General features: G+C 39.2%; 2 protein-coding genes across 4 annotated transcripts in view; one reads left to right on the top strand and one right to left on the bottom strand.

The window, feature by feature from the left end:
* Positions 1-9807, top strand: part of LOC126998432 (FERM domain-containing protein 6-like) — a 91427-nt gene extending 81620 nt beyond the window's left edge. For 2 of the 3 annotated variants that reach the window (XM_050860110.1, XM_050860109.1), the window contains 2 exons: positions 1-2329; positions 3705-9807. The exon at positions 1-2329 is cut by the window's left edge and continues 520 nt beyond it. In XM_050860110.1, the coding sequence (XP_050716067.1) occupies positions 1-2329; positions 3705-4259 (2884 nt within the window). In that variant the 3' untranslated portion in view covers positions 4260-9807. Of the gene's footprint in view, positions 2347-3704 lie in introns of all 3 variants that reach the window. The other variant, XM_050860111.1, reaches the window with a different exon arrangement.
* Positions 9808-13629: 3822 nt separating this feature from the next.
* On the bottom strand, positions 13630-21404 carry LOC126998431 (proteasome subunit beta type-4-like). Its single transcript, XM_050860108.1, has 5 exons — positions 21237-21404; positions 18366-18719; positions 16727-16865; positions 14931-15082; positions 13630-13783 (listed from the first exon to the last, which is right to left on the bottom strand). Exons 1-5 carry the CDS (start codon positions 21347-21349, stop codon positions 13771-13773), a joined length of 771 nt encoding a protein of 256 aa, XP_050716065.1. The 5' UTR covers positions 21350-21404; the 3' UTR covers positions 13630-13770.
* Positions 21405-21577: the final 173 nt, after the last annotated feature.

The following is a 21577-nucleotide window of genomic DNA, read 5'->3' as shown; positions in this document are numbered from 1 at the left end:
TAGTGTGGCAGCACAAAGAGGAGACCCAGGACCCCATACTTATGAGGATTCCTTGGATTCTGCTAGTGCATCTGCCCAATTTTTTAGGCGGCCAACTTTTGCCAGTGATGATGCCTCAGTCATGGTCCAGCCAGATCTAGATGAATCAACAACTTCTACATATAATTTTTCAGAGGAAGAGTATAATCAGCTGGATAATAATGATGATTATGTTGTTCTTTATAATGCTCACCCACAGTTTCAAGAGCAGGAGGAAAGTGAACAAGAAGCAGAGGAAAGAGAAGAGAGACCTCATACCCCACCAATATCAAGTCATCGTCGGAGTCCTCAAGGAGCAGCTTTGATATCTGGAGGTGCTTCCCCTACTGGTTCAGACCAACATGATGACCACATAGATTACTCTGTGGAAAGTGCCCATGCATCATTGCTAGCTTCCTATTCACCAGCACTAGCAATTTCTCTTGGAGCATATCGGCCCAGGGCTTCAGTTTCATCAACCTTTGACACAGACAGTGACTATGTGCAAGTGTCTGGTATTGAAGGACCATTCCTGACAATGCCTCCTGCTCCTGTCTCAATGTCAACTGTGAAAACTGTAACTCCTGTTGCCATAGCTTCCTCTCATGCTAATGCACCATTATCTTGTGACCCTCTAAACAGGAATTTAGAATCAAATAGTAAAAGATCATCATTAGCATCTCCAGATGCAGTTATTAGTGAAGCAACAGTAGCCAGTGCAAGTGAGGCTCCAGCAAAGTTTATTAAATCAAAACCCACCATCACTGTTCAAAAAGCTCACACTCAGTTGGCTTCCACAGCTGCCCCGTCATTCACTTCAGTGCCATTGAGGCGTGGTATTGTCCACACTTTACCTCAAGTTCAGCCCAGACCTAAGATTGATGCAGTTCAGTCTCTTCAGCGAGGCAATGCTCAAGTTAATCCAGTAGGACTCCCGCCCCCATACTCCCGCAACCATGGCTCAAATAAGGTTAAAGTCAGTGTCAGTGGTGCTCAAAGTAATTTAGAAGTACCTGTCATTAGGAAGAATAACTACTTGGATGTTCGTGCATCCTCTTCCATCAGTGAGTATAAGACTCGTATCCATCCAGAGCAGCATTCCACAGTCATGCCAAGAAGCCTCTACCTCAGACACCAGCAGAAGGCATTGCAACAACAGCAGCTCAAGCAGCGGCAGCATCTCCAGCGCCTGCAACAGCGTCTTAGTAGTGAGACTGTCTACCAGCCAGCTGTCTATGCAAAGGGTGTTGGAGTGCCACTGCTCCCCTCACCTACCCTCACAGGCTACCACCAGCCCCACCATCACCATCATGCCCAATCCTCGGGCATTCAGCCTCAAGTTTCTAGCTACATGCCAGCCCAGCAGCAACAACAGCAGCAACAGCAACAACACCAACAGCAACTTCAGCAGCAGCCACAGCAAGCTTACTTGTACCATCAGCCTTATATAAAGAATTTTTTCCAGAACCCTCCTCCACCTGCACCACACCTTGGTTATGGTATGGGTGCTGGTCCTGGGGGTTCTGGTTATCAGGTGGCTGTAGAAGCTGCATCACCCTCATACCAGTGTGCCAGTGACCCTGGAACCTACCCTCCTCCTCCACCTCCTCAGCAGCAGCAGCAGCAGCAACAGCAACCATCTCAGGCCACTGTATACACCAACCAGGTCAGCTTGAGCCAGATTGAGCAGTTCAAGGCTCAACTTTACTCAGATGTGGACTATGTTATATACCCGATGAAGGATCCTGCTCTCAGCCGCCAGGAGTACATGGATGCTAAACAGGGGCAGGTTATTGCCACACAAGCACAGCAGCAACAGCAGCAGGCAAGCAGTAGTAGTAGCAGTAGTAGCTTTGCCTACTTGCCTCCACCTCCTCCATACCGCAGCCCCAAGCTGTCTCCACTCTACAGATCAACACCCAATGTTGCAGCAACCCTGAGTAGTTGCAGTGGTTTAGCCACAGGTGGAGGTGGCAGTGTCTCTCTTCTCTCCTCTTACCCATCCTACCAGAGTCTAACCTCACATCAACCTGGCTCATCATCTGGCTACTCCTCCATGGCCAGGGGTCGCTGCTTCTCCCAGCAATCCCTCGCCTCCTCCTCGCTTTCCTCTGCTCCCTCAGGATACTCAGCCTCCACACAGAGTCTGACAGGGAGCTATGAACCATTCTCAGAAGTGATGTTGAGGGCAAACTCCATGCTCCGTGTTCGCTCAGATGAATCCATTCTGTCTTCGACACTTGCAGACTCAACTGATTCTCATGCCCTTGCTGAGCAACCATTGCCTCCACCCCCACCTTACCGGCCCAAGGTGAGGACAACTCACAAGTACGTGGCTTCTCAGTGCTGTGCATGACCCTACCTGGCCCAGTTCATTCTGATATGTACATCAAACTTTCAAATGTAATAAAAAAAATTCTATTACTTTTTATTTCAATGTGTTTGCATGTTGGATCTGAATAGCAACAAAAGTAAAGGTAATACATTGCATGGGTCTTCTTCTCAGGTAGTCATGTCAAACTAATCTCTACCTATTTATCAAAAAGTACAAAAATGCTGTTTTGTTGCACATACTCTTACCATTAACATTAAGCTTGACTTTTCCCTTTTCAAGCAGCTGTTACAGCCTCTTCCTGCCTAACTTTACTAATTATTTACTAACACCAAGATAATATTTTAACATGTGACGTATTGTTAATCCCATTTAAAACCAATGGTCTGCCCATGTCTGAATATACTTAGTTTAGACTAGTGTGATACATACTGTAGATATATTTTCCATAATGGCCCTCCCCTCCCCTATAAAAAAAAAAATAAATAAATAAATAAACAACAACAACAACTAACAGTCATCAGTAGGATGCTACATAAGAAAAAATTCTTGAAAGACCATAAGAAGAACAAACTGCATAAACTTATTCTAAAATCATATAAATCTAATCCAATAAATTAAGAAAATCATCATAACATATAGCAACATAAACATAGTTATTGTTGAAAGATTAGGGTGAATAGCTGTACTATGTAGCTACTCATGATTTGAAAAATGAGACACTTGTTGCCAACTTAATACACATAATGTGGGGTGAATGATTAAGCTGGAATTCTTATTATCATTTCTGGATGGGAAAAGACAATGGCAGCCAGTCTAGTTTTCCCATTAAGAGATTCGTTTGAGGTGATACTGTAAATCTTCTACAAGATTCTATGTTGAGGGATACATGCCAAGATAATTATAAGCAGTCTCATATGCCATTGCAGACAGTCATGAGTATATCCCTAAGATATATATCAGTACAGTCACTTGATTTTTACTGATGTAAATCTTAAAGATATATTGACTATATTGGATAAAATTACACAAACTAGTTTAATAGAATTTCAATAGATTAGTAAAATCAGAGCCTTTTGTACTTGCAGTAATAATTTAAAATTATGAGTGATTACTGGAATTTTGAAATTTATGTTTAGTAAGTGTACCTGGAAGTTACAGTTAAGTAACTAACTGTCAATGCAAATTATAATTTGTATATTATTCATAATGCAGTGAATGGGTCATGGACAGTACCAGAGGGCCGCTAGGTTACAACCATACAACACAATATGTAAAGCAAAACATTATATCAGAATCCTTTCTTCTGCTGCAGCCTGACAGATTAATAAATATGTGGCTCTCCACCCATCAGGAAACCTTGGACGGGCATGGCCATGCTGAGGCCACCACGGGAAGTGCTGGGAGGGGTCGCACACGAAAGTCAGGGGGGCGCCTCAACCTGCAGCAGCTGCGGGAGTGCAGCCAGTTCATGGATGTGCCACTCATTGCTGCCCTCTGCTCGGACACAACCCTCCTCACACATCCAGGTCGCACCCCATCCATTGACTCCACCTCAACCCCAGGCACCAGCACTCCCCCAGCTACCCAGTCTGACACCTCAGGCTCGCCAGGCACTCGCCCCTGGGACCTGGATACATCGACGACACCTTCCCTAGTGAGCACTGACTTGGGTCAGTCCACAACAGATGCCCACCATGTTAAGACAAAGCGCAAGCAACGTGGTGTGAAAGCAACTCGTAGGTACTCTCTCTCTGGCGTTTATACAACAAACCAGGTGCCAGTCACTCATTTGAAGTCAAAAAGTAATAAGACATTTAGTGGAGTTCATCACCATCCAACCCGAACTGGGCAACAGACCCCAGTAACCCAGGAGGTTGAGGACCCACACAACACTAAGATCTCCTAAGATGATGTTTTTCATATTCTGCCTCATAGCAGCATTGTAAGCTTAATGAACTTTGCATTTATTTTACATTTTATGTGTTTTCAGATTCATGCTGAAAAAAGTTTACATAATTACTGAAATAGGAAGGTTTTAATATTTAGAACCGATATCAAACAACCATATAAAATCAAGCCTGTAACTGGTTTTGATTTTTCTCAGATAATGAAATAACACCTCTAGGAGTTTATATACTATCATTTAATATTAATAATAGGAAGATCTCAGCACTGAGATAGAGCTTAGAGTCATCCATCAGCAACATGGTGGAACCGGCAGGAACATGGCAGGGCTCTGAGCCTCCATCACCCTGATCTCTTGGACATTGGCTGGGCAGCAGCCTTTTACATTGTCGTAATCACAAACAATCTTACTCAGGCATAATTTTTATTCTTGTCTATTGTTCATACTGATTGCATGTATTTACGCATGTGCTACTATTGGCATGTACATTGTTAGGGACAGAGCTCATTCTTAGGTGTCATCTCACCCTCCACAACCAGATTCAAAAGCTAGACTGCTCAAGACATCTTGTATGTATTTTGTAATAAAATTGTCATAATCAATGCTCTGTTATCAGTTTAGAGAAGAGAAGTCACAAAGTGACTCATGCAGCCCATTAGCACTGACTTTATCAGGCTGTGAAGTCCTTAGTGACTGATCTCCCATTCTGTGCCACAGCAATACTCCAGTATTAGCATCATGTTAACTTCTGTTTCTGTGCTGGGGCTTTATATCTTATCATTTGTACCTTAGTATTTTTGTTCACATGTAAGGTAGGTGTACAGTGACGTAAGGAATTATGTATAGCTCTAACACTGCATCTGGATGTGGGAGGGTCTCTGTAGACAGTAAGTATTTGCCCAATCACACTGTCAACTGCTGCCACCACCACTGCCAGTGTTCGGAATGGTGATGATACCTTAGTAAGACTTGTATCATAGATGGTATTAGATATGCATTATGCTCAGGGGCATAGGATTTTTTTTCCTAACTCTCAGGCTGGGATGAGGTGCCAACAGCCCTTACCCACTGGGAGGTCTGGGGCTTCCTCAGCCTCTTCTTCACTATGGAGGTCTCCTCCAATTCCTGTATTTATGTCTTTTGTTTGTGGGGGTTATTTGTATTGTTCTATCTGTAAGTCATTACTGAAAAAGTTTCCAGGATGTATTCCAGATCTCAGCTCGAGCCACTTATATTACTCTGTGGATGGCTTGAGAGTGATTGAGGAGCATTCGTGGTGAGTATTGTTAAATGAAATTTGTGTGAAAACTTCATATGGAAATTAGAAATTCAATATTTGTGAAGAGAAATACTGCATGTAATTCCTATATGTTTTATGAATAGTTATATGCTAGTTAAACCAACTTCCATCATTTATCATAAGGTAGCCAGTGAAGTAGCAAAATTTACACGAGTGACAGTTATTTATCGTAAATGTTTTTCACACATTATAATTTCTTTCAAACCAACAATCTGTATAACAACAACCCAGGCTACAAGATTATAGCAACTAGTAGGCAGTGGGTGTAGTGTTATTTTTTATATATAGTGTAGGATTATTACTGTTTAATTTGCATTGTTTTGTAGTGAGTCCTGTGCTCAGCCAGTGATTGCAGATACTGATGTAATGCCCCTTTGTGCATCCAGTCCTCTAGAAGGAATCACATGGCATCACCTCTCCTTGCATCATTGCATCATTCTCAGGGTTGGGTATTGGAGCTGTCTTTGTGACTTCCATTTTTATCTGCACACATTTCTGAGTTTGTCAAAATTAGTACATAAGTTGAGCTGCTTTTGTCTGTTGTAACATATTTATTTATTGAATTCTTTATCACATAGTACAACCAGCAGCTGTAGCCGTGACACCTGAAATGTGTTCATTATGGATCATAAAGATTGACCAAACTAAACTATGAAAAAATCTGGCTGCTCCACTCTGATTCTTGTTATTTTTATTAATTGTTGTCTTTTATGAAATCAAGCTGCATTTGAAGTCCTTTCATCAAAGGTGTTTAATTTTATAGTCATGTCAGTGAGTTGAAGTTACTTCTTGTTTCAATAAGAATTCTCTGCAGAGCCTTCTTCCTAGTTACATTTGATAATTGCATAATTATCTGCTCAGTAGTACCTGATAAAAACACAGCTTTCTCATTCTTGTGTTGCTTCACTACATGCCTGGTTTGTCATCCATGTTGATATGGGAACTAGACTACTGTCTTACTTCATTTAGAAAAACTGAAAAAAGAAAAGTTCAAAAACAATCAATCAATGTGATGTCTGTCAACCAGACATTGATTAAAACTTCTTTACTACTGCAAATCATCTCCAAGATCTGTTTGTCTATGCTCCCAAAGTTACTGAGGTACCAGTGCAGGCACCACTACAGCTCGACAATGCCTTTTGAAAGAAAGGTTTTGCACAGCAAGACATTTGTATGCGAATGGCTTTTAATTTATTCCAAATCATAAATCAAACCTTACACTACTCTTACTTGTTTTCTGAACTTTGTCTTGTGTAGGAGGTGTAGCTTTTTGGGATGGAAAGGGAATCTTTACTTCATCACCAATCAAATGCTCTCACTGAATGGTAGACCCATAGTTCTTCAGAGGTGATGTCCCAAGTACTAATGGTGGGATGTTTCAAGTCAGTGTTATGTGCCCATATCTTGGTAAATCAGGAACAGCCATATTGAGATTCTCACCATTCCTTTCACACAAATACTCATAGCCTACATTTCATGAAGTCAAAATCATAAGCAGTGAATAACATTAATGAGGGGCAGACATGAAGTTGTTAAATGTTTGAATTAGGAGTTTCATCTGTTCTCTTATGAAACAATGGCATCATTTTCTTTATACATGCAGTTTTTTTGCATGCACAGTTAGCTACAGGTCACACTATTTATAGTAGCATTGTTTTTTTGGGGTCTCCAAAAGCATTTGGAATTTATTAAATTTCAGCTTCCCACTCCAGTTTTTTTCTTCACATCAGCATTCTTATCATAATCATCTCATTTCCTACAATAGTGGAGAAGGAAGTTGAATTTTGAAGACAAGAAAACATTTATATTTATAGGGAAATGATTGCCCAGTTAAATGATTGAACTGATCTGCTCCTACTTATTTTGCAGTGTGTGTTTGTCTGTGTGTGTGTGTGTCTGATGAAAATTTAGATTTTTTTCATTTATTAATGAGTGTGAAGATTATGTAGAGGAAATATAAGATGGGAAATCAAGATGTCAGTGGAAGTATATTTGGGGAGTGTTAGTGTGTGGGACACTGCATTACTGGTTAACAAATTAGAACTGTAGGTTAGTGTTACTACTGCTCTTTGTGTGTCAAGTTTAGGAAATGCAGTGAATTTTTGCTTTTGACTGTGCCATGTTGATCAGTGTGGTATTTTGGTGTCTGTAAAAACCTGTTGAATTTGTTTTTGTTTTATTAAGTATTGAATGTGAAGTCATGAGCATTCCATAGATATTCATAGATAAATAAGAATATTAGAAAATTCAGTGATACTTAAGTGACCTTTTAGAGTGTGATTTTTTGCTGTTTTTATTTTTGCTTAATTATGTGTTTATGTAAATACTGTCATGGACACTACTGTCATGGCCACACAGGTCTAGTTTGGCCTTATACTGTACTGCTAAATTGTTACCTTTCAGATGAATGCATGTTGTTCTTGTTTTATTTAAGAAAGGAAACAAGTAATGTATTCTAGAAACCAGAGCCACAGGTGGTGGTTGAAAAACAAGCCTTTAAACAAGTGTCGCTTGCTGTACCACTATGACCACTGCATGATTTTCAATTGTAGCACAACATTCAGACTCTTCTAATGGTATTTTCCATGTTAACAATCACCCTCCACATATCAGTCCAGTGAATTAATAATTTAGTTTTCCAGTTATACCATAGCTTGTGAAATTATCCTATATTTTAGGTATTGGTTCCCATAAAACAAAGTTTTAAATGGAGGTGTCCAATCAATGGTATGTCTGCATCTGTTGAATATTGAGGAACATGGTCTAAACATTGCTTATCTATCTTTACTGGACCTGAGAAGACATTGTTTAGATCATTGTCATTGGGTCTTTAACAATGCAATAAAAATGCAAAAATTTGGCATCTTAACTCTCAAGGGTAAAATTTTCATAGACAATCCCTGCCTAATAAAAAAAATGGATGCATCATATGTTGTGGACTTAAACCAAAAAATATATATTATGTATGCATGCCAATGTGTACATACATGTTAGTTGGATGAATATGCCATAATTGTAGCTTGACTTGCAGTGTTCTGATGGTGCACATAGGGCGCTGAATTCTAGGTATAGCCTTCAGAAATAAAAGATTTTTAAGTGTTTTTTCATACAAGATTTGTCAGTTGAATGAGTGGTTTGTGTAGCTGATCCATGTATTACATATCGTCTGTTGAATCTTTGTTACTACGTGGAACCTTCACTCCATTCTTGGTTCCCAATGTTGATTGCACAGTATATTTTCATTTCAAGACTAACTTATTTTTGTAAAATTATGTTCATGCTCAGCATTTTTATGATATTGATTTAGTCACTGCCTATGTCCATCCATTTAACATCATAGCTAAGTTTTGGGACTTCCTATCACATAGGTCACAAATAAACATAAGATTTTGCAGTTCAAGTTAGTAAAATTCCATATAAATACATACCAACCGTTCCTTTCTAAAAAAAGTTTGTCTTTAGGAATCTGTGCAGTAGCAGATACATGCCTACTTTGAGGAGTTTGTTTTGACTTATAGTCTTCCAAATATGTCGAGGCCGGTCTGACGTAGGCTCCCACGGGTCCTTTCCTCCCCTCTGCTCTTCCACACAGTCCCAACACCTATCTCTTCCTCTCATATGTAAGCTATAGGTAACATATGAAAGGAAAAAATAGGTGTTGGGACTGTGTGGCAGAGCAGAGGGGAGAAATGGACCTGCGGGAGCCAACGCCAAAACGGACTCGACAATTTGGTTTCACTATAGTTAAGTTGCCCTGCACAAGAGAATGGGAGGTTATTGCAGTGATGGCATTGCTTATATGCTCTGTTTCATTCCTAATTTCTTATTATGAGAGAGAGAGAGAGAGAGAGAGAGAGAGAGAGAGAGAGAGAGAGAGAGAGAGAGAGAGAGAGAGAGAGAGAGAGAGAGAGAGAGAGAGAGAGAGAGTGTGTGTGTGTGTGTAAGGGGAGTGAGCGTGAGTGTGTGCAAGGCAATGGGTCATAACTTAAACTATGAACACTGTGGCTTCACCCTTCAGCAAAGTAAGCTAGTGTTAATCTGACAGGGATTAAAGACCTAGCTAAGTTTTGGGCATGATGCATATATACATAATACATAACATGAATTTGTAAATAAATTATGAAATTTGTGAGAACTTAATCTTCAAAATAGTAACATAAAATGCTCCTCACCTTGCATATCAACTTATCCAAAATAAGTGATGCACACTGAGATCTGATGTACACACACACAAACACACACACACATATATATATATATATATATATATATATATATATATATATATATATATATATATATATATATATATATATATATATATATATATATATATATATATATATATATATATATATATATATAATATATATATATATATATATATATATATATATATATATATATATATATATATATATATATATATATATATATATATATATATTCTCAGAAGGCTTATGGATCTGATGGAGTGCCTCTTATTGTCCTTAAAAACTGCTTCTGTGCTAACATCCTTCCTGGTCATACTCTTTCAGCTCTGCCTGTCAACATCTACCTTTCCTTCCTGCTGGAAGTACGCCTACATACAGCTTGTGCCTAAGAAGGGTGACCGTTCCATTCCCTCAAACTACTGTCCTATAGCTTCACTTTTCTGCCTATTTAAAGCTTTTGATTCAATCTTTAACCTTAGATTCTTAAGCATCTATCCACTTCTGACCTTCTTTCTGATCGCCAGGGGCGTTCTACTAGTGATCTCCTTGCCTTCCTAACGGACTCTTGGTCATCCTCTCTTAGCCATTTCGTTGAAACTTTCTCAGTTGTGCTAGACATATCAAGTCTTTGATAGGGTCTGGCACAAATCTTTGCTTTCCAAACTACCCTTCTACGGATCCTATCCTTCTCTGTACCTTCATCTCCAATTTCCTTTCTGGTCGATCTATCTCTGCTGTGGTAGACGGTCATTGTTCTTCCCCTAAACCTATCAACAGTGGTGTCCTGCAGGGCTCTATTCTATCTCCCACTCTCTTTCTGTTGTTCATTGATGATGATCTTTCCAAAATGAACTGTTCCATCCATTCTTACACTGATGACTCTACTCTGCATTACTCAACTTCTTTTGATAGAAGACCCACCCAACAGGAACTACATGCTTCCAGGCTGGAGGCTGCAGAATGCTTAACCTCAGACCTTACTATCATTACCGATTGTGGCAAGAACCTGGTGACAACACTCAGCTGTCACCTTCTTCTACACTAAAGATCCTCTGTCCATCCTTAACTCATACTGACAGTCTTCTACCTCTTCAGTTCTGCGCCATGTTGCATCTCCTATCTTCTATCAATATTTTCATGCTGACTGCTCTTTTGAACTTGTTAACTGTATGCCTCCCCCCTCCCACGGCCTTGCTGCACTCGACTTTCTACTCTAGCTCATCCCTATACTGTCCAAAACCCTTATGCATGAGTTAACCAGCATCTTCACTCTTTCATCCCTTACACTGGTAAACTCTGGAACACCCTTCCTTGGTCTGTATTTCCTCTTGCCTATGAGTTGACCTCTTTCAAGAGGAGTGTATCAAGACACCTCACCTGATTTTAACCTCTTTTGGCCACTCTTCACTTTTATCTTTTGTAGGAGCAGTGGTTAGCAGGCTTTTTCTTTTTCTACATCTTTTTGTTGCCCTTGCACTATTTCCTTTCCTGTAAAATATATATATATATATATATATATATATATATATATATATATATATATATATATATATATATATATATATATATATATATATATATATATATATATATATATATATATATATATATATAATGCATGTGTGTATCCCAAAAGGTGAATTTTCTTCTGTGTCCATTACATGGACTAACATGAACCTGCATTATCCCAACTCATGGCATTTATGTGAAACCTGTGGGTGATAACTTAGGGTAAGATGGGCCTTTATACTCAAATCGTACTTCCCCATTGTGCAATCGTAGAATAATGTTGAAAATTATTCATACTTTTATAGTTAGAGATAATGGAATTAAAGAATGTGTTGTTTATATTTTATACTGAATTGACATGTATATAGCATTGTACAAGTGTAACACTGTTGCCTACAGTAGCAGTGTACATAATCATTGTAAATACCATATGTGCATATGAACAAAAAATTAAAACAATTGAAATAAAATAGGTTTTGCTATAAACCTTCTGCCACCTATAGAACTAAGAATTGAACAGCCAATGGTAATGTTGCACAATAACTGATGAGATACGTAGTGTGAAACTTCATTCTCTCACCCCAAATTTCCAGATATTGTATGGGGTTTTAGTACTAGAAATTTAAGTCACCATACACTAAATTGGTCCAGAAGCCCCACTCCCTCCCTCACCTTCCCACTAAGTTGCTTTCATCCAACCAATCAACTCACATAGCTATGAAAGAAGGGGCGGGGCTTCGGGGTCAGTTTAGTGTATGGTGACATTGGGTCCACAGGCAAGGCATTTAGGGGACATTTTTTTTATATCTTTATTGTGATAAAAACTCATTTCCATACCTATGTGGTCATATGAAAGAAGACACATTTTGCATCATCTTAACATTAATATTTAAGTAGCCTATGTGATTCTGCTATACAACGAATGTGTCTAAAAATAATTACAGCAAGCAAATAATCAAATAATATTGATTCACTGGTCATTAGCATTTGGGGATACAGAAAACCTATGGTGTAGCATTGCCCCTCAGTGCCTTCTCATGGCTATGGGCCTGTGATGAAAACAACAAATGACTGGAGAAAACTGGCCTGGTAATGCCATAGTAGGCACTTCCAAGGTCTAGTGAGACATGCATGTTGTGTTTCAGGATGGGATGTTGAAAGTAATGAAAGGGTGTAAGAGAGGTTTGGTATGGGTGTGGAGTGGTCGAATGGGTGAAGCGTGGTGCACTGAGATGGTTTAGACACGTGATGAGAATGAAGGAGAATGAATTTGTGAAGAGTGTATATGGGAAGGATTGAGGAAGGGGGTGTCAGGGGAAGAAGAGTACCTGTGAAGTGAAGCAATAGGGTGAGCGAGTATTGGAGTGAAAGAGTTGGAAGTAACAGGATTGAGTGTGCTGAGACTGCCAAAACAGGGAGAGATGGAGACATTTCTGTAGCGGCCACCCCCTGGAGGGAAGTTCCTGTGAGGGAGCAGGGCGTTGGAGATATAGATAGATAGATAGATGAACCGTTGGAAGGTATTTAAATAAAGCACTACAACTATGAGAAGAATGGGAAATTCCAAACAAATATTGTATAAGGCAATATCCAAAATTATTCAGTTTGCTTCAAGAAGCATTTAATCAATGAAGAGGAGGATAACAGGAATCAGGACCTGTATTAATGAAAAAAAAGAAGTTATTTTTAATGACTTACAGCAGCTCACAAGGCTTTTACTTTATGTGACTTAGAAGGCTTGTGAGCTGCTATTGTTTGAAGTAGCAAAGAGGCTTTAAGAATATGGGATGCTGGTAGAGTCCATATTCTTTGCTACCTTTAATGCCTCATAACAACTCTGCAGGATTGTCACAATAACTAAGCCTTCTTAATCACCATAAGAGTTGAAAGTAGCAAAGAGGTTTTAAGAATACAGGTCCTGCATAGACAATGAATACCTTAATAACCTTAGCTTTGCTTAGTATATTCTAACTAAGAAAAGCTAACAAAGGAACTTCATGAAGATCTGGAAAGTAGGTTTAAAGTTGAAAATGAAGAAAACGAAGGTAATGTTCAATAATTAGTTGGTAGGATAACAAATAATGATTGGAAACAAAACACTTGAGGGAGCAAGAAAATGCACTAAGACTAACAATTTGTGAAATCTCAACTCATAAATAAACAAATAAAAAGAGGAAAGGATCATAAGTGATACAATTGCTGATACAGTATGAGAATCACTGTTGTGCATTATGCATCCCATCTTATCTCCCTTATCTGTACTGTGCATCATCTTGCCATGTACACATACAAATGATTTTAGTAGAGCAGTTTAAAGGTTGTGAAATAAATTTAAATTTGTAACAAAGTGAGTCAATCGTTTATTACTTTTAAGTGTTACAAGGATGCAAGGGCATAGGACAATACCACAGGAGAAAGTTCTAGTCACAATGTAAAAATAACTAACTCATCCACAGGACTAAGTTGCTTGGTTAAAGAAGGATGATCTTCAGTCATATCCCCTGGAAATATATGATAAAATGCATCAATTACTACAGTATTAGCTACAACTATATATATATATATATATATATATATATATATATATATATATATATATATATATATATATATATATATATATATATATATATATATATATATAGATATAGATATATAGATATGTAGTCCCTGACTTACAAAAACTAGATTTCATGAATCTGGATGAAACTATAATTTGTCACCACTTAATTACTTGAAAACTATTTGTTAATTAGAAAAGCCACATTTCAACCTAACGGATGGTGGCCTATCACCATAAAATAGAGATGGTTAGATCAAGACTGAGACTGCGTAGTGGATGGCCACTCCATTTTTCTTCCAATGTAGTGAGAAACATAGTCACTGTTCAATGTGTGGAGAAAATAGTTTGATAAATGAACAAATTATTTCAACATAATGAGTGAGGTCAATGGTCATGAATGTTTTGTGTGCTGTGGGAAAGAAATACGATTGTGTTTCCAGCCAGTCAGGATCAGCTGATTAACCTCTTCAATCCAGTAACATACCTATATGAGTATATGTCAGACTATAATCAATCTACCACAAGAGAAACAGGCTTGTAACTGTTTTCTGCGGTTTGTTACCTCCAAAAAATTATCAACAATTAATCTATTTATGCTGAAGCCTAGGTGAAAGAGGGGAGGGGAGTGTTTTGTGTGACTGTTATCATGATGCAGTTTGGAGGGGTGATACAACTCTGCCACTCTGTCTCTGCCTATCATTAAACTATCTGTCTAGGTGGATAGGAAGATAGATATATGGACTGACATATAACAGAGAGAGAGAGAGAGAGAGAGAGAGAGAGAGAGTGTTCGGTGTGTGTTTGTGTATACATATGCGTGTGTAAGCATATATACTGTTCCTTATTTTAGTGGACAGTGTATCTACCTTTGACTGTTGCATGATGCTTTTGTGGATCTTTTAGATCCAAGAAGCAGGAATGCAATGACAAATTTTATTCAAAGTAAACTTGTTGCAAACACTTTCAACAATCTTTCTGATGTAAGTGTAATATATAAATCTGACAATGGGACAGAGATTGTTTTTTCTTTAAAGATGTTTTGATGAGCAAGAAAATGACATATTCCAGAGCATTGCTTTCCTTACCTGACAAAGTTTGCTACTTCCCAGGAGGTATCTTGCTTGAGGTCAAGATCATCATGAATGGTGACACCCTCTGTTGTTATGTCTGCCAGCTGGTACTTGAAGTGGGCACGGCAGTCACGGTAGTAAAGCACCTTCAGGCAGTCTACCAGGAGCTGTGAAATACAAACTGCCTCAGGCCAGGAGCATAAACCAGGAGGCTTGTCACTTCACTCATCCACTGACTTCATCCCTGACAGTCAACCGGGCAAGCCTCCAAACTGTCCTTTCCACTCTAGTTCCCTTCAAGGATCGATCAACTTGCCCCAGCCATGAGTCACATGGGCGTCCCCTTGGTCTCCTCCACACAGGGTTGTCTCAAAGGCATCAACATACCTCTCAAATTCTAAAAAGGCATTGATGACTCTTCCTCTATGCAGAATTAGTACTTAACCCCATAATGACATTGATGCCACTGGCCATGAGTGACATGACAATGACATGTTTTTGTTCTTATTATTTGTCTTATTTTTGGTCTTGTTCTTGATTATAAATAGAGAAAAAAAATACTAGATTGTAATAAGTGTGATTATTATTTTTACCATATCTACTGCACAAACTAGGCTATAACGGCTCTCACACTTCACTGTAGGGCAGTGTTTCTTAAACTTTTTTGTGCAGCGGACCCCTTTTATTAAAATTACTCATGTAGCGGACCCTTTATTATTATAATTTTCCTCTTGAGTTTGAAAGTGTTTGCAGGTCATAATATACTGAAATTACAACTGAATTATTTATTACTTCCATCCCAATGTGACTTAGCCACTGTAAAAAGCCATCAGGATTTGGTGCTACAAAAATAGGAATTTATGACGTTTTGGCCGAAAATTTGACTGAAATCGATATTAAAAATTATCCTGCGGACCCCTTGGAACATTCCACGGACCCCTGGGGGTCCGCAGACCACACTTTAAGAAACACTGCTGTAGGGCATAAACAAGATGGAAAGGTCCAGTAGCCACACACAAGAGGGGCTATATAGCATGGAAGGAGCGTATATTATAGTATATCTTGCGTAAAGAAAGTGCGGGGCATCCGTTTACTCCCTAGACATAGCCAGGGAGGCAAATCGGACACATGGTGTGCTCACCCCAAAAGTCTCTCCTATTCAACTCGCTGTTTCTTCGTAACCACAGCACGTAGAGACTTCTGGATGGCGTCATTAGAAAGAGGAAGACTTGATGATTAGTAGAAAATCTATCTTATTCACTCATGCAATGTAGGTTAAGCGTAGGGAGTGTGTGAATACAGGCAATTTTTGGGGTTTAGCACAGGAAGGCCGGTCCCAGTGGTACCGAAAATACAGCCACCCCCGGTCCTTTAGGGGTTAATATATACATGGTTGGTTGTGTGATAAACCAGCCAGAGTAGGGAATATAAGCACAACTGAAAAGAAGAGATACAGAGTGATCCATGATGGCAGGCCCATTTGCAGATGATAATGTCGTTGGCAGAAAATCAAAGGATGCTGTAGAGGATTGTAGATAAATTTGAACTGTGTGTGCAGGAAAATAGCTGAAAGTAAATATAGGCAAGAGCACAGTAATGGTGTATGATAGGGCAGGGTGATCACTGACTTTGCACAAGTTAGGATAGAAAGTACAATTGAATCAATTATTTGGCTGGGGTCAGAAAAAGATGGACAAAGTGACTAAATTTAAGTACTTGACGATGATTATAAGTAAGCTGCTATAATATGTAGCCACTGATTAGTGGGAAGGACAGCAGCTTGCAGAAAGATTTTATGCTTGAGATCTCACCTTCCGAGCAGAATCACGTGTAAGGTTTCCCTTTTCCCTTGCTTCACGGATCATGGGAATGGCTAAGTGGACACCAAATCCAGTAGCAACTTCCTTAGCTTCAAAGGCCGTTCCTATCTTGTCAACAAAACCCAAATATCTGAAAATTCAATTCATTGTTGGAAGAAAATCAACATTTAAAATCATTCTTTCACAGAAAAAGATTTTTTTTTTATATGTCAACTTATAGAACTAAACATTTGCAATCATATTAAGTTTGAAAATGAGTTTTTTATCAAGGATATTAAGTAGTAGCCCTATATTCAGTTATGCTTTCTTCATCGTAAGGAAGGTCCTAAAATGGAAATGAGACATCAGAAAATAAAGGCAACAGAAAATTAGGCAACTCTGTAATGAATCTTTCCAGTTACCACTTTTATCATTAAGCATAAAAGAAAAAAAATCACAACTTCCAAAGAGAAAAGTGTATTATAAATGCAAATTTACAAGCAAAATTTTATGCCACAAATCTTCACATGTTCACAGTTCACTCTCACATCAACATCTGATCACAAATATATACTGAAGGTGAATAATTTGTATTAGATATTTTTAGTTCATGCTTTTATGATCTATATAATAATTCTATTCCTACCTTAGCCTATGTACCCTCCACACAGTGCTTGAAACAAGGGAAATAATGATACTACTTTCTGGCATTTGTCCCACAAAGCAGTCCCTTTTCCATGCCTGGCAAAAACACCTTTAATCCCTCGCAAGTCACATAACTATGAGAAGTCAAGCTGCTTGGAAATGAATATTAAACTATAAATGGTGATAGCTGTGATGACTCAAAAAGGGGGAAAAATGAGAAAGGAATTTCTATTATATGAAGTAGATAAAAGGTAAAGTTGGGGGCATACACTGCAGCAGCGGGTGGCCTCGGTGCTCATCTCTGTAACATTGGCCCTTGAGACTGTGGTGGGAGGGAGCCCATTACCCCAGGACAGAGGGCCAGTCTGAAACCTGGGTTACCACAGTTTACCTTCCCCAGGTTTCCCCAGGTACCTATTTATCGACCAGCCCAAGAGGGAGGATGAAAAGCTGGGTGAGCTGCACGCCAACTGCCCGGGCCAGGATTCGAACCTGGGCCCACGGAGTAGTATGAAGTAAGACCACTAATATTAAATCTAATGAGTAGATAGTCATATAAAACACTGAGAAATGCATTACACACCCTGAGATTTTGCTCTACTTAATATTAAGCAATTTAGACTTGAATTTGGTGGATAATTGGTCAGCATTTGGTGTTCTAAACACTCCAGGTTCAAGTCCCGCCAGCTGCTACAAGCCGACAATTTTCAGCCATTGTCTAGAGGCCCAAAACAACCAACTTGCCATTCTGATGAACACCTGTCAACCTGGACTGTGGATAAAGTGTAGGTTCGTTGGGAGAATAAACAAAGCCAGAATGGCACAACTAGAAAACACTTGCCTATGTCACCAATGGGCTGGGGTTGACTAAAAAGCCCCATCAAAAAAGTCTGCCAGTACCTTGGGCCAAATGTAAAAAAAAATATATAAATAAATAAATAAATAAATAAATAAAATGAAATAAAAAAGTTATGAGAAAACTAGAAATTAACATGTTCCAACTTACGGTTTATCACCCTTGTATCCAGCTACCACGCATTCCAGCCAGAGTGGGTCAAACCTGCTGCGGCGATTATACAGGACTCGTGTCAGCCAACAGTGCAGGGCACCAGCATTCAGCTCTGGAGTGTATCCATGAATCTCATCATCTCGCACCTTCTGTTCGATCACCTCACGGATGTACTGGTAGTCAGCAATGTCACCACTGCAGGACAGCACTGCCTTGTCAGTTACCCGGAAGACTCGTTTTATGTTTCTAAACCGAGCCAGTGATCCATAGGAGCCCAGGGTATCTGCAGCCAACATTACTCCATTGTCATACACCAAGCCAACAACTGAGGTGCCAGAGGTGGAGGGGTACCTGTCATGGAGGATAAGAGATTAGGGAGGAAGGCTGTACAGCTGTAAGAATATTATTGGAGAAGTTACAGGGTAGTTGAGTCAGCCTCTCCCATATGGTTCATCAGGTTATGTCAGGAAAAAAATTAAGATGCTACTTGGGAGCTTAGAGCAAAACATTGACAACTTTTCATAAATGCACTTTTCTCACAAAACTTACTTTAGGGGAAAAGATTCTAACCTGTAATTAAATCTATCTGATAGATGGATCGGTGAATGAGAGATATTCCAATTAATCTGCACATTTGCCAAGGACCATACAAGTAAAATCTGCATTAAATATTAGTTTAATCTGCCAAAGCAGGACAGACCTTTCTATAGGAATTCATCATTAACTGTAGGTGGTGGAGTATACAGCAACAACTCCACCATGATGTAAGTACATAAACTTGATTTAATGAATCTTATGAAGGTTGGGGGTGGTCGAGTCTCATGTTATTGGGATGGAACTTCACTTTCCACATTAAATTCTGTACAAACAACAGGATGTTAAATTCAACCTAAAAAGCTACAACTGTAATCAAGATCCGTATCTCTAAAACACCTTACACTGAAAATTAGGGATAAAGGGAATAATGCAGAAGACAATAAAAATACAGGAGGCCTGGGCAGTGCTGGAAACTAGCCCAAAGCAGAAAAAAAAAATTCAGCTCACCACTGTTAAACTAGCCCAAAGTGTAGTGGCAAAATCACAACCATTCATCAAAATAAATTATAGCTAACAATTGTAACCTAACGTAAACTATAAGGGGACTTCACCCTCCTTCCCCTCTATTTTAATCTAACCAAATGAAACATAATGATTTCTTGCAGAGGGGTCAACTCCCCAATATTTTCATCTAACAAAACGAAACCCAACTTAGGGCCCCTTTCACGGTTCGCCATGATGGATTAGTAAGCCTCCAAATCAATACCAAAGACTTTGAAAATTCTTTGTGTACTAGTATTTTGTGTTCATAAAATTTACATTAAGAAATCTGAGGAGGCCATGCAGGTGATCTCTTGCGTATCTGATCTTTCAACAAAAACCTAACCATTATGGACTGTATGAGGTTGAATAGTTTGGTTTGGGCAATTTTTACAAAGTCATTGTGTTGGGCTGTGAAATAGGCTCTTAATACTGACCACTAGTGAATGCAGCACCACACGCTTAATCAAGATTTAGGTGAAAAAGAGTAATAAGTGTGAGGGGGTATGACAAGCCCTCCGGCACAATATCCCAGAAGTCACACAAACACGAGAAACAAGATCCGCCGAGATGAGAACATGGCAGTGACAGCATGAGGAAATGCTGAGAACGTGAGAACAAGAAGAAAAAGATGAAAAGATGAGAACAAGAAGAAAAGGAAGAAAGGAAAAGACGAAAAGATGAGAACAAGGCAGTGACAGATGAGAACAAGATGAGATTTCTTACCTGGATGGGGACATGCCCCATCCAAAAACTGTGTGATGTCTCCAACCAAAACTACAGCTGATGAATTTTCATGAAGATGGTCAGATGGTTGGCTAATATGACATCACAAGATGGCACGGACAACTACTAGTTTTCAATACCCAGTCAATAACAACAATCCAAACAAAACACCCAAAGAACAACCAAACCACGTGGCAAATTAATCAAACTCGTATAAGATCTGCTCAAGATGCTTGCCCGGCTGGTGCTTGAAGGAATTCACCGAGATGGCAGAAACAACAGAATCTGGCAAGCTGTTCCAAATATTAATCACTCTCAATGAGAAGAAGCAGGTTCTCACATCAGTGTTACAACGGGGGACAAAAAGATTATAGGAGTGACCTCTAGTGTCCCTATTGCGCTTTCTCGTCAGCAAATGATCAAGATTCGGACAAAGTCTTACAACTTTAAATACCATATTAAGATCAGCTCTGATCAGTCTGCCTTTGATTGAGTAGAGACAGTTATGCGAGACAATCCCGAGATGAGAACAAGAAGAGAAGGAAGAAGTAAAAGATGAAAAGAAAAAGATGAGAACACGGCAGTGACAGATGAGAAAAGGAAGAAGTAAAAGATGAGAAGGAAAGGATGAAAACACAGCAATGACAGATGAGAAGAAGAAGAAAAGGAAGAAGTAAAAGATGAAAAGGAAAAGATGAGAACAAGGCAGTGACAGATGAGAACAAGATGAAAAGAAGAAAAAGAAGGAAAAAATGAGAACAAGGAAGGTGACTGATGAGAACGAGAAGAAGAAGGGAAAGATGTAAAGGAAAAGATGAAAAAAGATGAAAATGTAAGAACAAGGCAGTGACAGATGAGAACAAGAACAGATGAAAAGATGAGAACAAGAAGAAAATGAGAACACGGCAGCGACAGATGAGAAGATGGGAATAACAAGAAGAAAAAAGAAGGAAAAGATGAAAAGGAAATGATGAAAAGATGAGAACACGGCAGTGACAGCGTGAGGAGAAGCAACACTCACTGCTTCCCTGGTAAATGCACACAAGTCTCCTGTCCGGTACTTACAGGGTATGCGTCCGGCTCTCATTCTGCGATTTATTGGCGGGAAAATCGTAGAAATGTCCTGGAGTGGGGCCGCCAGACCAGAGAGAGGGAGGAAGGTGTGCAAGACCGGCCATGGTGACGCGGAGTGACTGACCAAACTACTTCTTCTTCTTCTTCTTCTTTTGAGGTGTTCCGCTTTGTATCGCTTCTTAGGTCATCTTTGGTACTTCTTTACACTCAGATACTTCACTACGCACTCTTAGTTATTTCACTGTGCACACATATATACTGTTGTAGGAGTCAGCTCGCAGGCGCAAAATAGCTCGCACTGAGAGGTTCAACTTGTTTACTTTTTTTTCCTA

Source organism: Eriocheir sinensis, chromosome 14 (assembly GCF_024679095.1).
Source record: "Eriocheir sinensis breed Jianghai 21 chromosome 14, ASM2467909v1, whole genome shotgun sequence".
NCBI lineage: Eukaryota > Metazoa > Arthropoda > Malacostraca > Decapoda > Varunidae > Eriocheir > Eriocheir sinensis.
The sequence above is the reverse complement of the archived record's forward strand: the minus strand, read 5'-3'. Positions and strand labels throughout refer to the sequence as shown.